General features: G+C 43.0%; 1 protein-coding gene across 4 annotated transcripts in view; it reads right to left on the reverse strand.

The window, feature by feature from the left end:
- The window catches only part of uxs1 (UDP-glucuronate decarboxylase 1), a 27,196-nt gene extending 13,716 nt beyond the window's left edge, over positions 1-13,480 (reverse strand). Inside the window, exons 1-7 of one of the 4 annotated variants that reach the window (XM_077001893.1) lie at positions 13,159-13,480; positions 12,403-12,563; positions 7,254-7,281; positions 6,506-6,554; positions 5,249-5,292; positions 2,517-2,577; positions 1,381-1,561 (exon numbers count right to left, since the gene is read on the reverse strand). In XM_077001893.1, coding sequence (XP_076858008.1) covers positions 1,381-1,561; positions 2,517-2,577; positions 5,249-5,292; positions 6,506-6,554; positions 7,254-7,281; positions 12,403-12,490 — 451 coding nt within the window. In that variant the 5' untranslated portion in view covers positions 12,491-12,563; positions 13,159-13,480. Of the gene's footprint in view, positions 1-1,380; positions 1,562-2,516; positions 2,578-5,248; positions 5,293-6,505; positions 6,555-7,253; positions 7,282-12,402 lie in introns of all 4 variants that reach the window. The other 3 variants (XM_077001892.1, XM_077001891.1, XM_077001890.1) reach the window with 3 other exon arrangements.
- Between the last annotated feature and the right edge of the window lie 425 nt (positions 13,481-13,905).

Below are 13,905 nucleotides of genomic sequence, written 5' to 3' on the forward strand. Positions count from 1 at the left end.
AGAGGGGAACGTACCACACTGAGAAATGGCAGCTGCTTGTTTTGGGGGTTTGCTTCATTTTTTTTTTGGCGTGTTTGAACTTTTTTTGAATGTTTTTTTTTTTATAAACAATGTGGTGATTTCATCAAAACTGTTTTGGTCTGTTGGGTTCACACCCATCTCCACTGGTACAAGATCCATCAGGCTCCTCTAGACACAACAATGGCGTAACAATGGCGTAACAATGGTAACAATCGTATAACAATGGCGTAACAATCCAGATGATGGCTTCAGAGCCATACTTTACATCCTCTAAAACCAAACTTCACAACCAAGGATGTGGCAGGCTTGGTTATAAACCTGTCGCCGCTGTTTCTACACCCGTGTCCCGCGACCCCCCCCCCCCCCCCCCCCTCAGACCCCCTTCAGCTTCTGCCTGTGAATGGTTCGTCCTCAAATGGAGCTGGTAACTATGAGATACACTATCTGCTGCCTTTCAGAGCACCAAATACGGCCTCAGCATAGTAACAGTGATGAACTGTGGGACCCGTGTTGTTGTTTTTTAAACATACATCCACTATCTGTTTTCCATCTCACGCTTCAACCCATCTGTCAATATTTATATCCTAGGCTCAATACACTGCCCTTCTCACACAAACGAAATGAGTTCACCCTCGTGTGATTATTATCAAATAATTATCAAATGAGCTAAACACATGACTGTAATGGGTAATCAGGGGTAGGACCTGAAATGATTCAGAATGTCAGACATCTGCACTTGAATCTGGAAGAGACAGTTTACCAGCCTTATTAGTGAGTACTGAACATACTAAACTGCTGTGTTTTATATTTGCTGTGTATTACAGTCTGGGAGCCTGAAAGAACCTGAAAGTGTAGTGTAGGGATTCAGCACTGTTAATATTCAGGACAAACAGGGCATTTAGCAGACGTTCTTATCCAGAGCGACTTAAATTTAAATGTGCACACTAGTGATCACTAGGGGAGTGTGTTCCCCTAACCTAGGGAGCTAGGGCACAGGGCTAGGGAAACAGTTAAGTGCCTTGCTCAAGGGCACTTTAATCATGGCCTAGGGACTGGTTCCCTAAACACCATCTTTGAGTATCTTTTCCATGTTAAAAAGACTTTTGAGTGCACAGGTAAATGCATAAATGCCAAAACAAAAAACAAAACCAAAACAGAGTGAAATTTCCAGTCGGACAGCAGAAATGCAGCATTTAGGAGTCTGGAGAGCAGTGAACGATGAACTGTAGTCCCTGTAATCCTTTTAGGGTCAAGGTCACCCACTCAGGGCAGGCAGGGTCACCCACTCAGGGCAGGCAGGGTCACCCACTCAGGGCAGGCAGGGTCACCCACTCAGGGCAGGCAGGGTCACCCACTCACCTTCAATGTAGAGTGGTTCCACCACATCGTGGTTGATGAGCTCGAAGTTCTCATGGCCTATCCAGTGCTCAACGTTGCGTTTGCGCCCGGTAAAGAAGTTATCGACAACAGTCACCTCATGACCGTCCATCATTAGCTTATCCGTCAGATGAGATCCCACAAAGCCTGCTCCTCCGGTGATCTACAGACACGCAGGGGAAGCCATTAAACTCCTGCTTTAAAACTAAAGGTTACACTTTTCTGCTCTATAACATTTTATCATGGACGTATCCTTTAAAGATTTAAGCCTTGTTGAGCTTATTCGACAACTCACCACAGACCCTTGCACGTATTAAAGCAAGACTATTTAATCCCCAGTCTGGAGTTTTCGCGCCAGACCCTACAGAGAGGCATCTGATTTGACTAATTAAGGACTCTCTCTTCGTTAAAGACATGTGGGGATTTAGTCTAAGAATTGGGACTCTGTAGAGATCCTACCAACACCACAACTGTCAGCTCCACCACGAACCCGTCTTAAAACTACACCACCCACCTGTCTTCAAACACCCACCCACAACATGGGCACCTAGTTATCCATGTCAAATCAGAGTGTATAAAACAACCACTCAGTTGTGGGACTCAGGTAGGGATCCCGGGACACCGCACGTCCCCTGCATACTGCTTCCTCCCACTGCGCTGCCATTTACAAACACGTTAGTCAAGCAGTTGGAGGAAATAAGAGGATTATAAGGAGAAGCAGTAATTAGGACAAGCCAGCCATTAAAGACTCGTTAAAGAATGTGTGTGTTTAATGTGCTTGGTTTACCGATTCAGAGAGTCTAGACTTAAACCTTTAAAACCACCTCTGCTGAGCGACACGCATTCCGTTAATGCGTCAAAGCAAATCTGTGCAAATCTGCTTTGTTATTGGTGATTCTGGAGACCAGTCCAGACACTGATGGACACTCCTTAACTACTGACCTTAAAACTCTTTCATACTAATCACTTTAATAGAATTCAGAACTCAGCATCTTCCTTCGGTATTTTAGAAAACACGATGTAATAACTGCTACTTGATACTCCGGACTGTTGCTTTGATGTTAATTCAATGTCTGAAGGCTGTTAGAAGAATCTAGAAGAAAGTGTCGTGTCCTCACCAAGATTCTCTTCCGATCTTTCTCAGACAGGAACTTCACAGGGGGATACTTCTGAGTTAGACTGGAAAGAAAAGAAGACTGGAATCAGGAGACGATTCATTAATTTATCACGACATGCAATGTAACAGCAAACATTTCTAACCCCATGTTCCTTCAAACATCTCACGCACAAGACATAATTAGTGTGAGGAGTTGAGGTGTGTTGTTTGTTCCGCGGGTGGCTTGTCAAAGCACGTGAAGCTGAAGTGTCAGAACTCTAATGAAGCCAGGACAAAAACGTCCTCCTACGGCAGGACGTGGATACAAAGCAATCGCCGTGAACCCTAATGGCTTTAATGAACAACTGCTTCCTCTAAATGAAGAGCTGTCAAGCTGCAGTCTGGGCAAATATCCAGTTAACACAGGCCACGCAGATAAATCAATAATTAATTGAGCTGACTAATTAGAAATGGTAATTACGCGAATATCAGGGGAAAATGTGCACTTGTTCTACACTTGTCATCTTAAGAATTCTCTCTGCTCTGCAGCAATGCCAGCTTTTCTTCTTCAGGTGAGTAAATGTGCCCAGAGCCTCTCGGCCGCTGGACTTCAGCTGTATGAACAGCAGAGCACCTGCAGGCCCTGGTGCGCCTCGGGGCTCATGTAGGGCTTTGATCTCTGGACCAGCTGTCTCTCTTACAGCCGTCTTAGAGATGACAACGTGCCCAGGCTGCTCAGCAGAAGAAACAGAAGCCAGATGCTTCTGGGAAGCAGGGATTGGCATTTGGACTGACCTTTAGAACTCCCCCACCACCCAGGGGTTTACCCATGACCCTCGACCAGATCAGCTCAGACTTATTACTCCATTGATGGTCCAGCAGAGGTTCTGTTGTAAGAAGTTCAGATCTTCCGCTCAAGAAGTTCAGATCTTTTTATTTAATTTTTGTATCATAATTTTATTGCATGTCTACTTCCATCTGGAGATTTGCATCCAAACGGGGAGGCAGTGAAGTCCTGCTTAAACACGGTCTTGATCTCACTTAAGCCTGTGGTGCGGTGTGAACCCATGAAGGAGACGGGCCCACACTGCGTCGGGTCTTACACTTCATCGGAAAGTAACGGGTGAGGAGAGAAAACAGAGGGAGTGTGGTGAGAAACCAGAGGGAGTGTGGTGAGAAACCAGAGGGAGTGTGGTGAGAAACCAGAGGGAGTGTAGTGAGGAAACAGAGGGAGTGTGGTGAGAAAACAGAGGGAGTGTGGTGAGAAAACAGAGGGAGTGTAGTGAGAAAACAGAGGGAGTGTAGTGAGAAAACAGAGGGAGTGTAGTGAGAAACCAGAGGGAGTGTGGTGAGAAACCAGAGGGAGTGTGGTGAGGAAACAGAGGGAGTGTAGTGAGGAAACAGAGGGAGTGTGGTGAGAAAACAGAGGGAGTGTAGTGAGAAAACAGAGGGAGTGTAGTGAGAAAACAGAGGGAGCGTGAGAAACTACCTCTACACATCCCCAGTCTGCTTGGCTGAAGTGATCCAAGCCAACTCAAAAGGCCACGCTTGTTTATGTAAACAAACGTGAAAATCCAATGGAGGCGACGTTTTTTAGGTTAGCTTGGGAGTCTTATGGTAGTAGACAAGCTCGAATTTTAATGTTGCATTGTGTTCCAGGTTCGAAAAGTGCTGAAATTTTAGTACTTGTAAATGTAACTGTATTTTGTTTCACAACAAATAGATGTCTGACTGAACAGTTCTCTTGTATTATGCTTACAAATATGAGCCTCTTGTAATTCCAGGGTGAAACATGAGAACGTGAAAACGTTAAGATTGGGCGTTTTGAAAATAAACAACCATTAAATAAAATATATGCTAGCCTGGTAAGTACGTTATCTACCGGTACAAAGCCTAACAAAACTAGCAAATATTATAGAGTTCACGATTCTCTTTTTATTGTATTTTTGGAGTGCAGAAACACGGTGCAAGCACAGATTTATCGATAATTTAACACAACGATTGTCTGCTAATCGCTTTGCCGCTATGACTGTTTAACGTGAGCGTCGCATCACTGATGTCATGTTTGAGTTCCAGCGAAATGAACCAATCAGACGAGGCACCAAGCGGGCCCGGGCACGGATAGCGCTCACACTAGAAGCGAACCGTGCCCGAGTCCACATGAATCGTGCCCTGGCCCACCTCTTCAAAGCGGGCCCGAGCACGGTTAACTGATCCGGGCCCGGGCACGGTTGGAGCGCTCACACTAGCCAAACGAACCGTGCTTCGGCAGGCAACCGTGCCCGGGCCCGGATCACAGAGCCTAGTGTGAGTACGCCCTTAAGTGTACATTAATACACCAACAAGCTTATGTAATACTGAATGCTGAAGGTGCTGGAAAATATTGAAAATGGACCTTGAAAGTGCCATACAAGTGCTTGAAATCCACCTTGTAAAGGTGTATGAACTCTGCAAATATGACTTTGTTTATTCCGCTGAAGCATGGCATGTGCAATTTCAAAAACCGAGAGATGCACAACCTCGTGACGTGACAGCGTGCAGGGCAAACGCATATGGGCGGAGCCACTGGGATTGCATCGTTTTTGACGTGCGGCCCCTTGCACCAGTTGAACGCTTCAAATATAAATCTAGCTTAAGGGTCTAAGGGGGCAAGAGTGTAAGGGCGTAGGGTGTAAAAGCAGAAGGGAGTAGGCTGTAAAAGTGGAAGGGTACCAATGAAGAGATTTGTGATCAGCAGGAGCAGGTGAACCATACCTCAACTCAAGATCCCGAATCTTCTCTCTCAGTGGTGCCACAGCCTGTAAACAGGAATTTGAAAACAGACAAAGAAAAACAATTCAGAACAATCAAAGGCTGCAGGAAAGCAATACAAACATTAAAAACAAGACAAGAGTTGTTTCACATTCAATATCCCAGACAGACTCTTTCTGCTGTAGGCTGAGTTTAATGGACTACCAAACATGAGACATGTTTGTTTTTAAAAGCTAGGTGAGATTAGTTCAAACACATACATGCAAAACACTTAAGGTTAGAGACATATGATGAAAGCCCTTTTCTAAGAAGTTTCTACCACTGAAAAGTCTGGAGATTAGCAAAGACACAAGAGTCATCAGTGGTTTAATTGTGTAATTAACCACAGAAAACTGCATAAATAAGCAATCTCTATGCAATTAAGACCTCAGATGTAGAATACCATCGTAAAACATATAGGTAGGTACGGAGAGGTGTGACTGACAGGTGTGCACTTTTAACAACCTTTGATAGCAAAAACCTCCTTGTTTCTTTACTAAAACTACACCTCAAACTGCATCTCCCAAATTAGCAATATGCAATGGCAGAAGTGTCCACACAGTGCCTTCAAACAGGCAGCCTGGAACAGAGGGTGTGATTAGCATCCCCTCAAATCACACGCCACATTTACTGTTACTGAGTGCAAGACAAGTGACAAAACTTTAATAGTCTCCACCTAAAATAGGATGGTACAAAAATAGATTAGCCAAGAGAAGGACTTATCCAGCAATATGATGGCAAGCGTATTTCATTAGGTCACCCTAAGATGGAGAGAAATCTAGCTATGGAAATGCAGCCTTATTTTAAACATTTAACCAGCTCCCGTCACGTTACACACCTTTGAGTGGCGTTTATGAAGAATATGGAGTCTGAAATACATTTGCGCACCAACAGAGGCTAAACAAAGTGTGACTTTCAACAATAATTGGTCGAAATCACAATTTGTGTTATAATACTGCTACTACATCATATTAAATTTGCTGTATTTGTAAAGTACTTTACTGACATTCTCTGATACATGTTTGTCATCTCACTGTTTATTTTAAGGACCTTTCTGTTTCAGTGGATAACAACCCTAACCCAGCTGACCAAGGACTTAGGCTCTTCCATAATACATCAGGTGAAGGGGTCCACTCCAAACAGAAGCAGAACCAGTGGGACATGAAAGGTGACCATGTCAGTGGGAGCCTGGCCACGCCCACACAGGGCGTGGACACCAACCTCATCTATCCTCTGTTCAATCTTCATTTCTCCCTGTTCCTGGAAGGACCTGTGGGCAAGTTAACAGGCAGAGAAGTGGTGAAGTAATACACACGCCCGGCGCACACACACACACACACACACACACACACACACACACGCACACACACACGCACGCTTTGAGCCCTGGCAGGTACACGGTGGAGGCAGTGGTGTATTTCAGCATTGTAGCAGGCTGTCTCTTCAATGACCATGTGTTCTGCTTGTGAACTGCATCACAGCGAGAGAATGTAAACCACACACTTGATCAAAGGAGAGCAGCTCTTTAACACACACACATACACACACACACACACGCTATGAACAGTTTTTGTATCTAAATGTGTGTGTGTGTGTATGTATGTATATATATCAAATGCGCCTCACCGTTTCTACGGAACAAGCTTAATTTACTATTGCGTTAGTATTATGCAAATAAGTCTGAATGAAGTTGCCATGTCATGCTAACCCTAAGGTTGTCACCGCCTTCCCATACAGATAATAGAGAACAAAGCTTAAATAATCACTTGTAGATTAACACATACATACTCAGGAATATTTAAAAAACGTTGGATAAGTAGATTAAAGTGTAAAATTAGCTTTAATATAATTATAATGTAATATAAAATATAAATATATATTTATATAAATATATAATATTATAATATAATATTTATATATATATATATATATTATATATATATATATAATTTGTATGTATTTATTTTACCTCATATTTGTGTAGGTTCCCCAGACAGCTGAAACAAGAGGATGGAAGAAAACAAAGAATAAGATCAGTATCATCAACAGATCAACACACTGCACTCACAACACGTGACTGTAAATGTGAATATGAATGTGTGTTCAGCTCAACCAAACATGTCCTCTCTCTGGCCCACTCTTCTCAAACACATTCTGGATGTTATTTAAAATGTTAAACAGCAAATTCATCTTAGAACCTCTCTATATGACAATTTCTTCACAAGCAAGTGATCGTCGGCCATATCGGGCCACAGTGTTCAGTGTATGCTGTGTCGATGATGTGTTTCCTGTGGTCCTCAGCTCCAGGTCTGAGCAGCTGTGTTCTTCTGTGGACATCGTACATCTGACATCCAATAGCCAAACTAGTAGGTTTCAAGAGCCTGAGATCATTTACCTTTACCCAAAACACACAATGTTCTGTAGTGCATTTTACAAAAGTATTTAACCTTGGTATTTTGGATAGAGTGTGTTTTTCTGGACTGCTGTCGAGAGACCTCATGAAATGTTCAAAAGCCTATCTACATTAGTTACCCTACAGAAATAAGATCTTTAGATGCTGTGAATTCATTATACATGTATTGAACACTGGACTTTGACAACCACATACAGATATAGGCTAGCCAATAAACCACAGAGAAAACCAGTGAGCTTTTAGGTGAGTGATGACTACTGATGTCGGATAGCAAATCAAATGCTGGAATATCTACTGCACAAGCCTCCAAAAGTGACAGAGCACTTGTGGCATTTCAGACACACTTTAACATAATAGATCTGTGATGTTTTAAGATGTGCAGTATGCCCATGTGTATGAAGAAGGGCTTCACAACATATTAACATATGATTTGCATAATCAATAATCTGATAAATGACCTCACAAATGATAATTATTTCGCAAATTACAATACATCACAGGACCACATCATCCAACAAAGACTAAACGATTCTGGTAAAAACCGCATAGACCAAACCTAAATCTGATCACATAAAGCGAGGAATGTAGGCGAGTTTAACGTTCTTCTAGAACGGGGGCTGAAGTCTAAATACCAACGCACTGGAGCCCTGGGCACAGACGTGTCCACACGCCGCTCTATTCCATATTCAATCACATCTCATGAATATTGAACATCAAAGCGCAGACATCATTAATGAGTACGTCTATGTCCACCCAAATGAAGTGAGATACTTGCATGAATATTTCATGACTTATTTTAGCGTGTGCTTTCCATGAATACAACTAGCATAAATATGGCCACTGCAATACTGTTTCTCAAAGGAAATTATAGGTAGACGTAGGGGTGCACGATATGGACTAGAATTACGATGTGCGATAACATTGTTGGATATCCCGATATCGATGTGAACCACGATAAATTAAGATTAAAATACAGAGATGTAGTGTCTCTCTGAACAGCAGCACGTTAATTAGTTTTTTTTTTTTTTTATTCAACAATAGATTCAATCTAGGTTTATACTTTCACGAGTGACCGTAGCGCGACTCCGCACACCTCGCGTAACGACGGAAGCGTTTAATCTTGCCGTGTCACATTCTTTGCAGTGTGGTCCGAAACGATATGTAGGCCTAGTAGTATAGAAAAAACACCCCTCAAATACAGGGGAATGAACATTTACCTGACCAATTTTAATGTTGCTTTGTGTATCATTTTTTTTTTATCAATTTGCTGGAATTTAGGCTAAAGTACTTGAAATTGTAACTACTTCGTTTCACAACAAATATCTGTCTGACTGAACAGTTCTCTTGTAATTACATTAACAAATACGAGCCTCTTGTAATTCCAGGACGAAACATGAAAGAACATGAAGACGTTAAGATTGGGCGTTTTGAAAATAAACAACCATTAAATAATGTGATAAAAAAAGCGAATTATTTCGAATCATTTAGAGTATATGTATAAATATTTAACTCAATTAAGTTTAACGAGCTGGAAATTATTGAAATGGACCTTGAAAGTGACGTACAAGTGCTTTAATTCCACTTTGTATAGGTGTATGAACCCGGCAAACATGACTGTTCTCATTGCGCGGCGCGCGCGAACTTACAAAATTCGAGAGGTGCACGACCTCGCGAATCGACAGCGCGCGAGACCATCGCGCACGGGCGAAGCCACCGTGATTACGTTATTTTCACCTTGCGGACCCTCGCGCTGCGTCAAGTGTAAACCAGGCTTAAACCAAATCGCGTGTCTGATGAGCGTGTTCACCTCACTCTGCCTCTTGCCTACTTACGTCACGTGATCATAGTCTGCAGCGCGAATAGCTCCCTCTATTGCTGGACGAGGATAATGCAATTTGAGTTTGCTGTTATTCAAGGAGTTATCGTGGCTCTTTCGATGTGTTTATCGTGAAACTTCACATCGCGATAACGATAAAAATACGATTCATCGTGCAGCCCTAGGTAGACGTTAGGAAGATGGTACACCTTCAAACGTGCTTTTCTGACTCAAAATCTTTCAGTGCAATAATGACTTCAAACACACTGATAAAAGCTACTGTCTCCTTACAGAACAGGTGGAGCAGTAACCCCTGGTGGAGCAGTACCCCCTGATGGAGCAGTTTATACACCTGACTACATCCTAACCATTTATCACCTTTCCAACAAAATACAGGCATGAGGCTTTGGAACACACAACTCCCTTTGCACTGCAGTGTGGGGTTCTCTTCATGTAGACGTTACTTGCATCACTACTGAATGTAAACCAGTCAGATCAGTACATTAAACTGCATCTGTGCCCACCAGTAACCCAAGATGAAGCAAAACTCCTGCTGTTTCAACTACACTCAATAGTGGCTAGTAGGCCTGTAGTATCAAAGGGGACAGCGCCATATGCAACCACATCTTACGGCACAGGTGACAACTGCAAATGAAATATTGTGGCGGTGGTTCCTGGAAGCAGGCCAAATGAAAGAACAGTGCATTTGTCTGGAGACCACGGCACCCGGGGCAGATCAGCACCACGGAGAGCAACTGCCTGACAGGAGAGAGGTGGCTTGGCTACTGATCAACACCACGGAGTACGTGCACAGGCCGAGCAGCCCCAGGGCATCAACACTCCGGAAGGCTGCTGTCAGCATCACCTCAGCCAACAGTGGGAACCCGAAGCCCGAAAGCATGTCTGTGTGTCTGTGTGTGTGTGTGTGTGTGTGTGTGTGTGCTCGCTCAGCTCTGGTTCATGAAGGCTGCCTGAGGAACTCTAAATTCTCAAAAGCAGACTACAGAGCACAGCTCTGTTTCCAGCACTCCCTACACTCACATCTGTGAACTTCCACATGTGAAGACAAATGGTAGCTTCATAAAAGATTCAGCAGAAAGACGGTAGCCCACAGCAACACACGAAGGCATGGTATTTCTTTCATGATATTCGAGTTTTGTTATTAAACAATCTACCAAACAGATAACTCTGGTTCCAGCGTACGAATAAGAGCTGCAAATGTAAACTTGCTAAATAATCGTCCTCGGGAGTTTTATTTGTAAACTGTCCCAAAGCCTGAAGTGGAGCTGGGGAAGAGGGGGTTTAAGCTGCATCTACTGGAACATTGGAGAACTGGTCTCTCTGGAAGAGTTCAGGACCATTCTGTGGATAATCTGGAGGCAGATTGTAGGTGTTTTTCAGTGTCCTTGTTTGTTTGCAGTGCTGATTATATTGTTTTATTGCTAAAGTTTGTGGATTTTATAAAAATGTAATTTATTACATCAATAAACTGATTGAATATGGTTAAGGTTAACCATGTAACATCCACCCATATTTTAAATACAGAGTTAAGTGATTCACTGACAATCAATTTGGTCATCAATCTCTCATGACTGAGAGAACGCTAATTTTAAATTGAAGCCATTGCAATGTCAATTATTTCGACATTTGCAGCACGTCAGCAACACCTTCAACACTCCTACCAGAGTTCTACTTTGCCCTAACCACAAAATTTAGGACAAGCCTTGTGTTAAAAGAGGGGAGTAAAAGAACAACATAACAGAAACAAAACCTGCCTGTCAGTCATAACTGGCGTGGCTGGTGCCAGTTAGCACTGGTCTAAATGGTTTAAAGAGGTTGTGGTGGTTGTGCACTATGGTCAATCCTGTTATACTGGCTGCTTAGCTCTCAAATCAACACAACCTCCAAAACAGCATCAGGGACCAAAAACAATCGCTCGCGGTTTCACAAGCAGGGCTAAGAAGTAAAAAAAAAATAATAATACACACAGTATATCCCAGGAAAATAGGCTTAATGCTTACTTTTAAATTAATTCAAGGATATATATTAACCAAGCTGGAAAGAATCTGAAGACTTTAATATGGATATTTATTAAGGGTACAGAGTTCACTGGCTTCAACTGCAGGAGGCCTACAATACTACTGCCAACTCTTGCACAAATGACTACTGATCAAGACTTGTCCATGCTTTTAGACTACCACAGATGTCCTTTACTGATCATGTTCTACTACTGCACATACGCTCTGCTTTTTGAAACCTACCATTACAAATAGAAAGGCGGGAATTACATGTGAGACTGCCTGAACAATTACTGCAGCTCTACTGAGCTATCTGCAATTACCACTACACGCATTAAACAAAGTCTGATCACAAACTAATTACACTTTTGTTGATTACTACTGAGGTACGACTTAAATCAGGGTTTTATACATGGTGTTATTTAGTCCGGAATTCTTGTCCTGGTGAAAACAAGTCTAACAGGTTCAGACTCATTTATTCACAATGTCCAGCCTGGAGATCACATATGGCGTGGATTGGAAGTTGGAAAACTTGATTTAAAGGTTGCTTCACTAAACCTTTAGTGAATTAGATAACATATGGCCAAGGTTTAACGTTATACTGTCTTATGGGCAGAGATCATGATCAAACTTTCTGCTCACACAGAATCAACACGACTAAAGCATAACTTGTCAAGCTGACATTCCTGTACCGCCTATTGGAACTTTACTTAACAACACAATGAGTAGCGGACACACGTCTCCGTGCACTCCCTCTGTACATAATACAGAGAGAATGATGGACAGAATATCAAAACGGTGCATTAGATCTTATAAAAGTTCAATTGCTTAACACATAAGAAACAGTAATGATTTTAAATGGTCTACTTACAGACAATATATGCGATTAGCGCGAGCGCGACGAGTAGTTTCATGATTTTTCTATTAATTGCCGTCAGCAGCCAAGTCACTCGCATCATCGTCCAGCACGAGCACCATTGAACCCGGAAGCCGCAGCGAGATCTCCCTCACGACCACTTCATCCTGTCGGTGCTGGGTCAACACGGTCCAGTTAGTGAGACTTGATATTAATCTTTAATCTGCTCTTATAATAGAACACACGGAACACTCTGGTGTCGCCCACCCGCTAGGACGTTATGTGCGAACTTGAGCAGTTAGATGTTGCTGCGTCCTGTCGACACTCACAAGCACATCTGTTATGAGTTCTAGACTCGGTTCTGAGTTCTAGTCCAAGTTCTGAGTTCTATCCTCGGTTCTAATCCAAGTTCTGAGTTCTAGTCCAAGTTCTGAGTTCTAGTGTAAGTTCTGAGTTCTAGTGTAAGTTCTGAGTTCTAGTGTAAGTTCTGAGTCCTAGTGTAAGTTCTGAGTCCTAGTCCAAGTTCTGAGTTCTAGTCCAAGTTCTGAGTTCTAGTCCAAGTTCTGAGTCCTAGTCCAAGTTCTGAGTTCTAGTAGCAGAGTGAAGACCCAGACCCAGGTTGCGCTTCTGAGCCGATGCTAGTGAAGCTAACTAGCCAGCCAGTTCACTCACAGTACATGCGGTTCGGAGGCGGTAGCGGACCCACTAACGGACCGTTTAATCACCACGAGTCACGTGCGCTTCGCGCGCGTGAAGAGATAACGTGTTCACCGGGATCACGAGGAGAACCACATCCCGCCCGGAACCAACACCGAGCTCTCGCTAGCGTCTGGTTCGAGGAGCTCCGGCTTCAGTGCACACATGACTCGCACGTAGCTAGCATCGCAGCAAACCCGTCTTCGCTTTCTTCTTGAGGCGGATATTAGTTCGGTTCAGTCCACTGCAGACGGCGCCGTGTACCGTCGACCCACTTGTGCAACATCAGGTCTATTAATAACTATTATAATAACTAAATAAGAGCGCGCGACGCACTGTTCCCGTTTACTTCAACCGGGCCGTACGCAGCACCAGCGGAATCGGTTATCGACTAAGTGTCCTGCCGCGATAGCAGAAATGACCGTATAGCAACTACATTAACGTCCAGAACCCGCGACGGGAACCTCTTAAATCGGGTCCAGAATCGGACATATACAATGTGCTTTCTTTCCCTGTACCCGCCTATATAAAATAACATCATTTTGTGTTTCTGTATGTAATTGAATGACTATGTTGCTTGAGGAAAGCAATCGAGTGCAGATTTATTCACCATGAGAACAGAGCCTCATTCATGGAGTTAAAACAGTAACGCAATATTCCACATATATTCCACCCAGCCATAATTCATACAGTCACATTCCGTCACACACTGTTGCGTTTGCTCTTGTTTATGGCCGTATCGTTACATTGCCTTAGTACATATACTCTGTTTAGACTTATGGATGGCTGGTATATTAGGTTAGTCTATGTAAATTAGTTTAT

Source organism: Brachyhypopomus gauderio, chromosome 4 (genome assembly GCF_052324685.1).
Source record: "Brachyhypopomus gauderio isolate BG-103 chromosome 4, BGAUD_0.2, whole genome shotgun sequence".
NCBI classification, from domain to species: domain Eukaryota; kingdom Metazoa; phylum Chordata; class Actinopteri; order Gymnotiformes; family Hypopomidae; genus Brachyhypopomus; species Brachyhypopomus gauderio.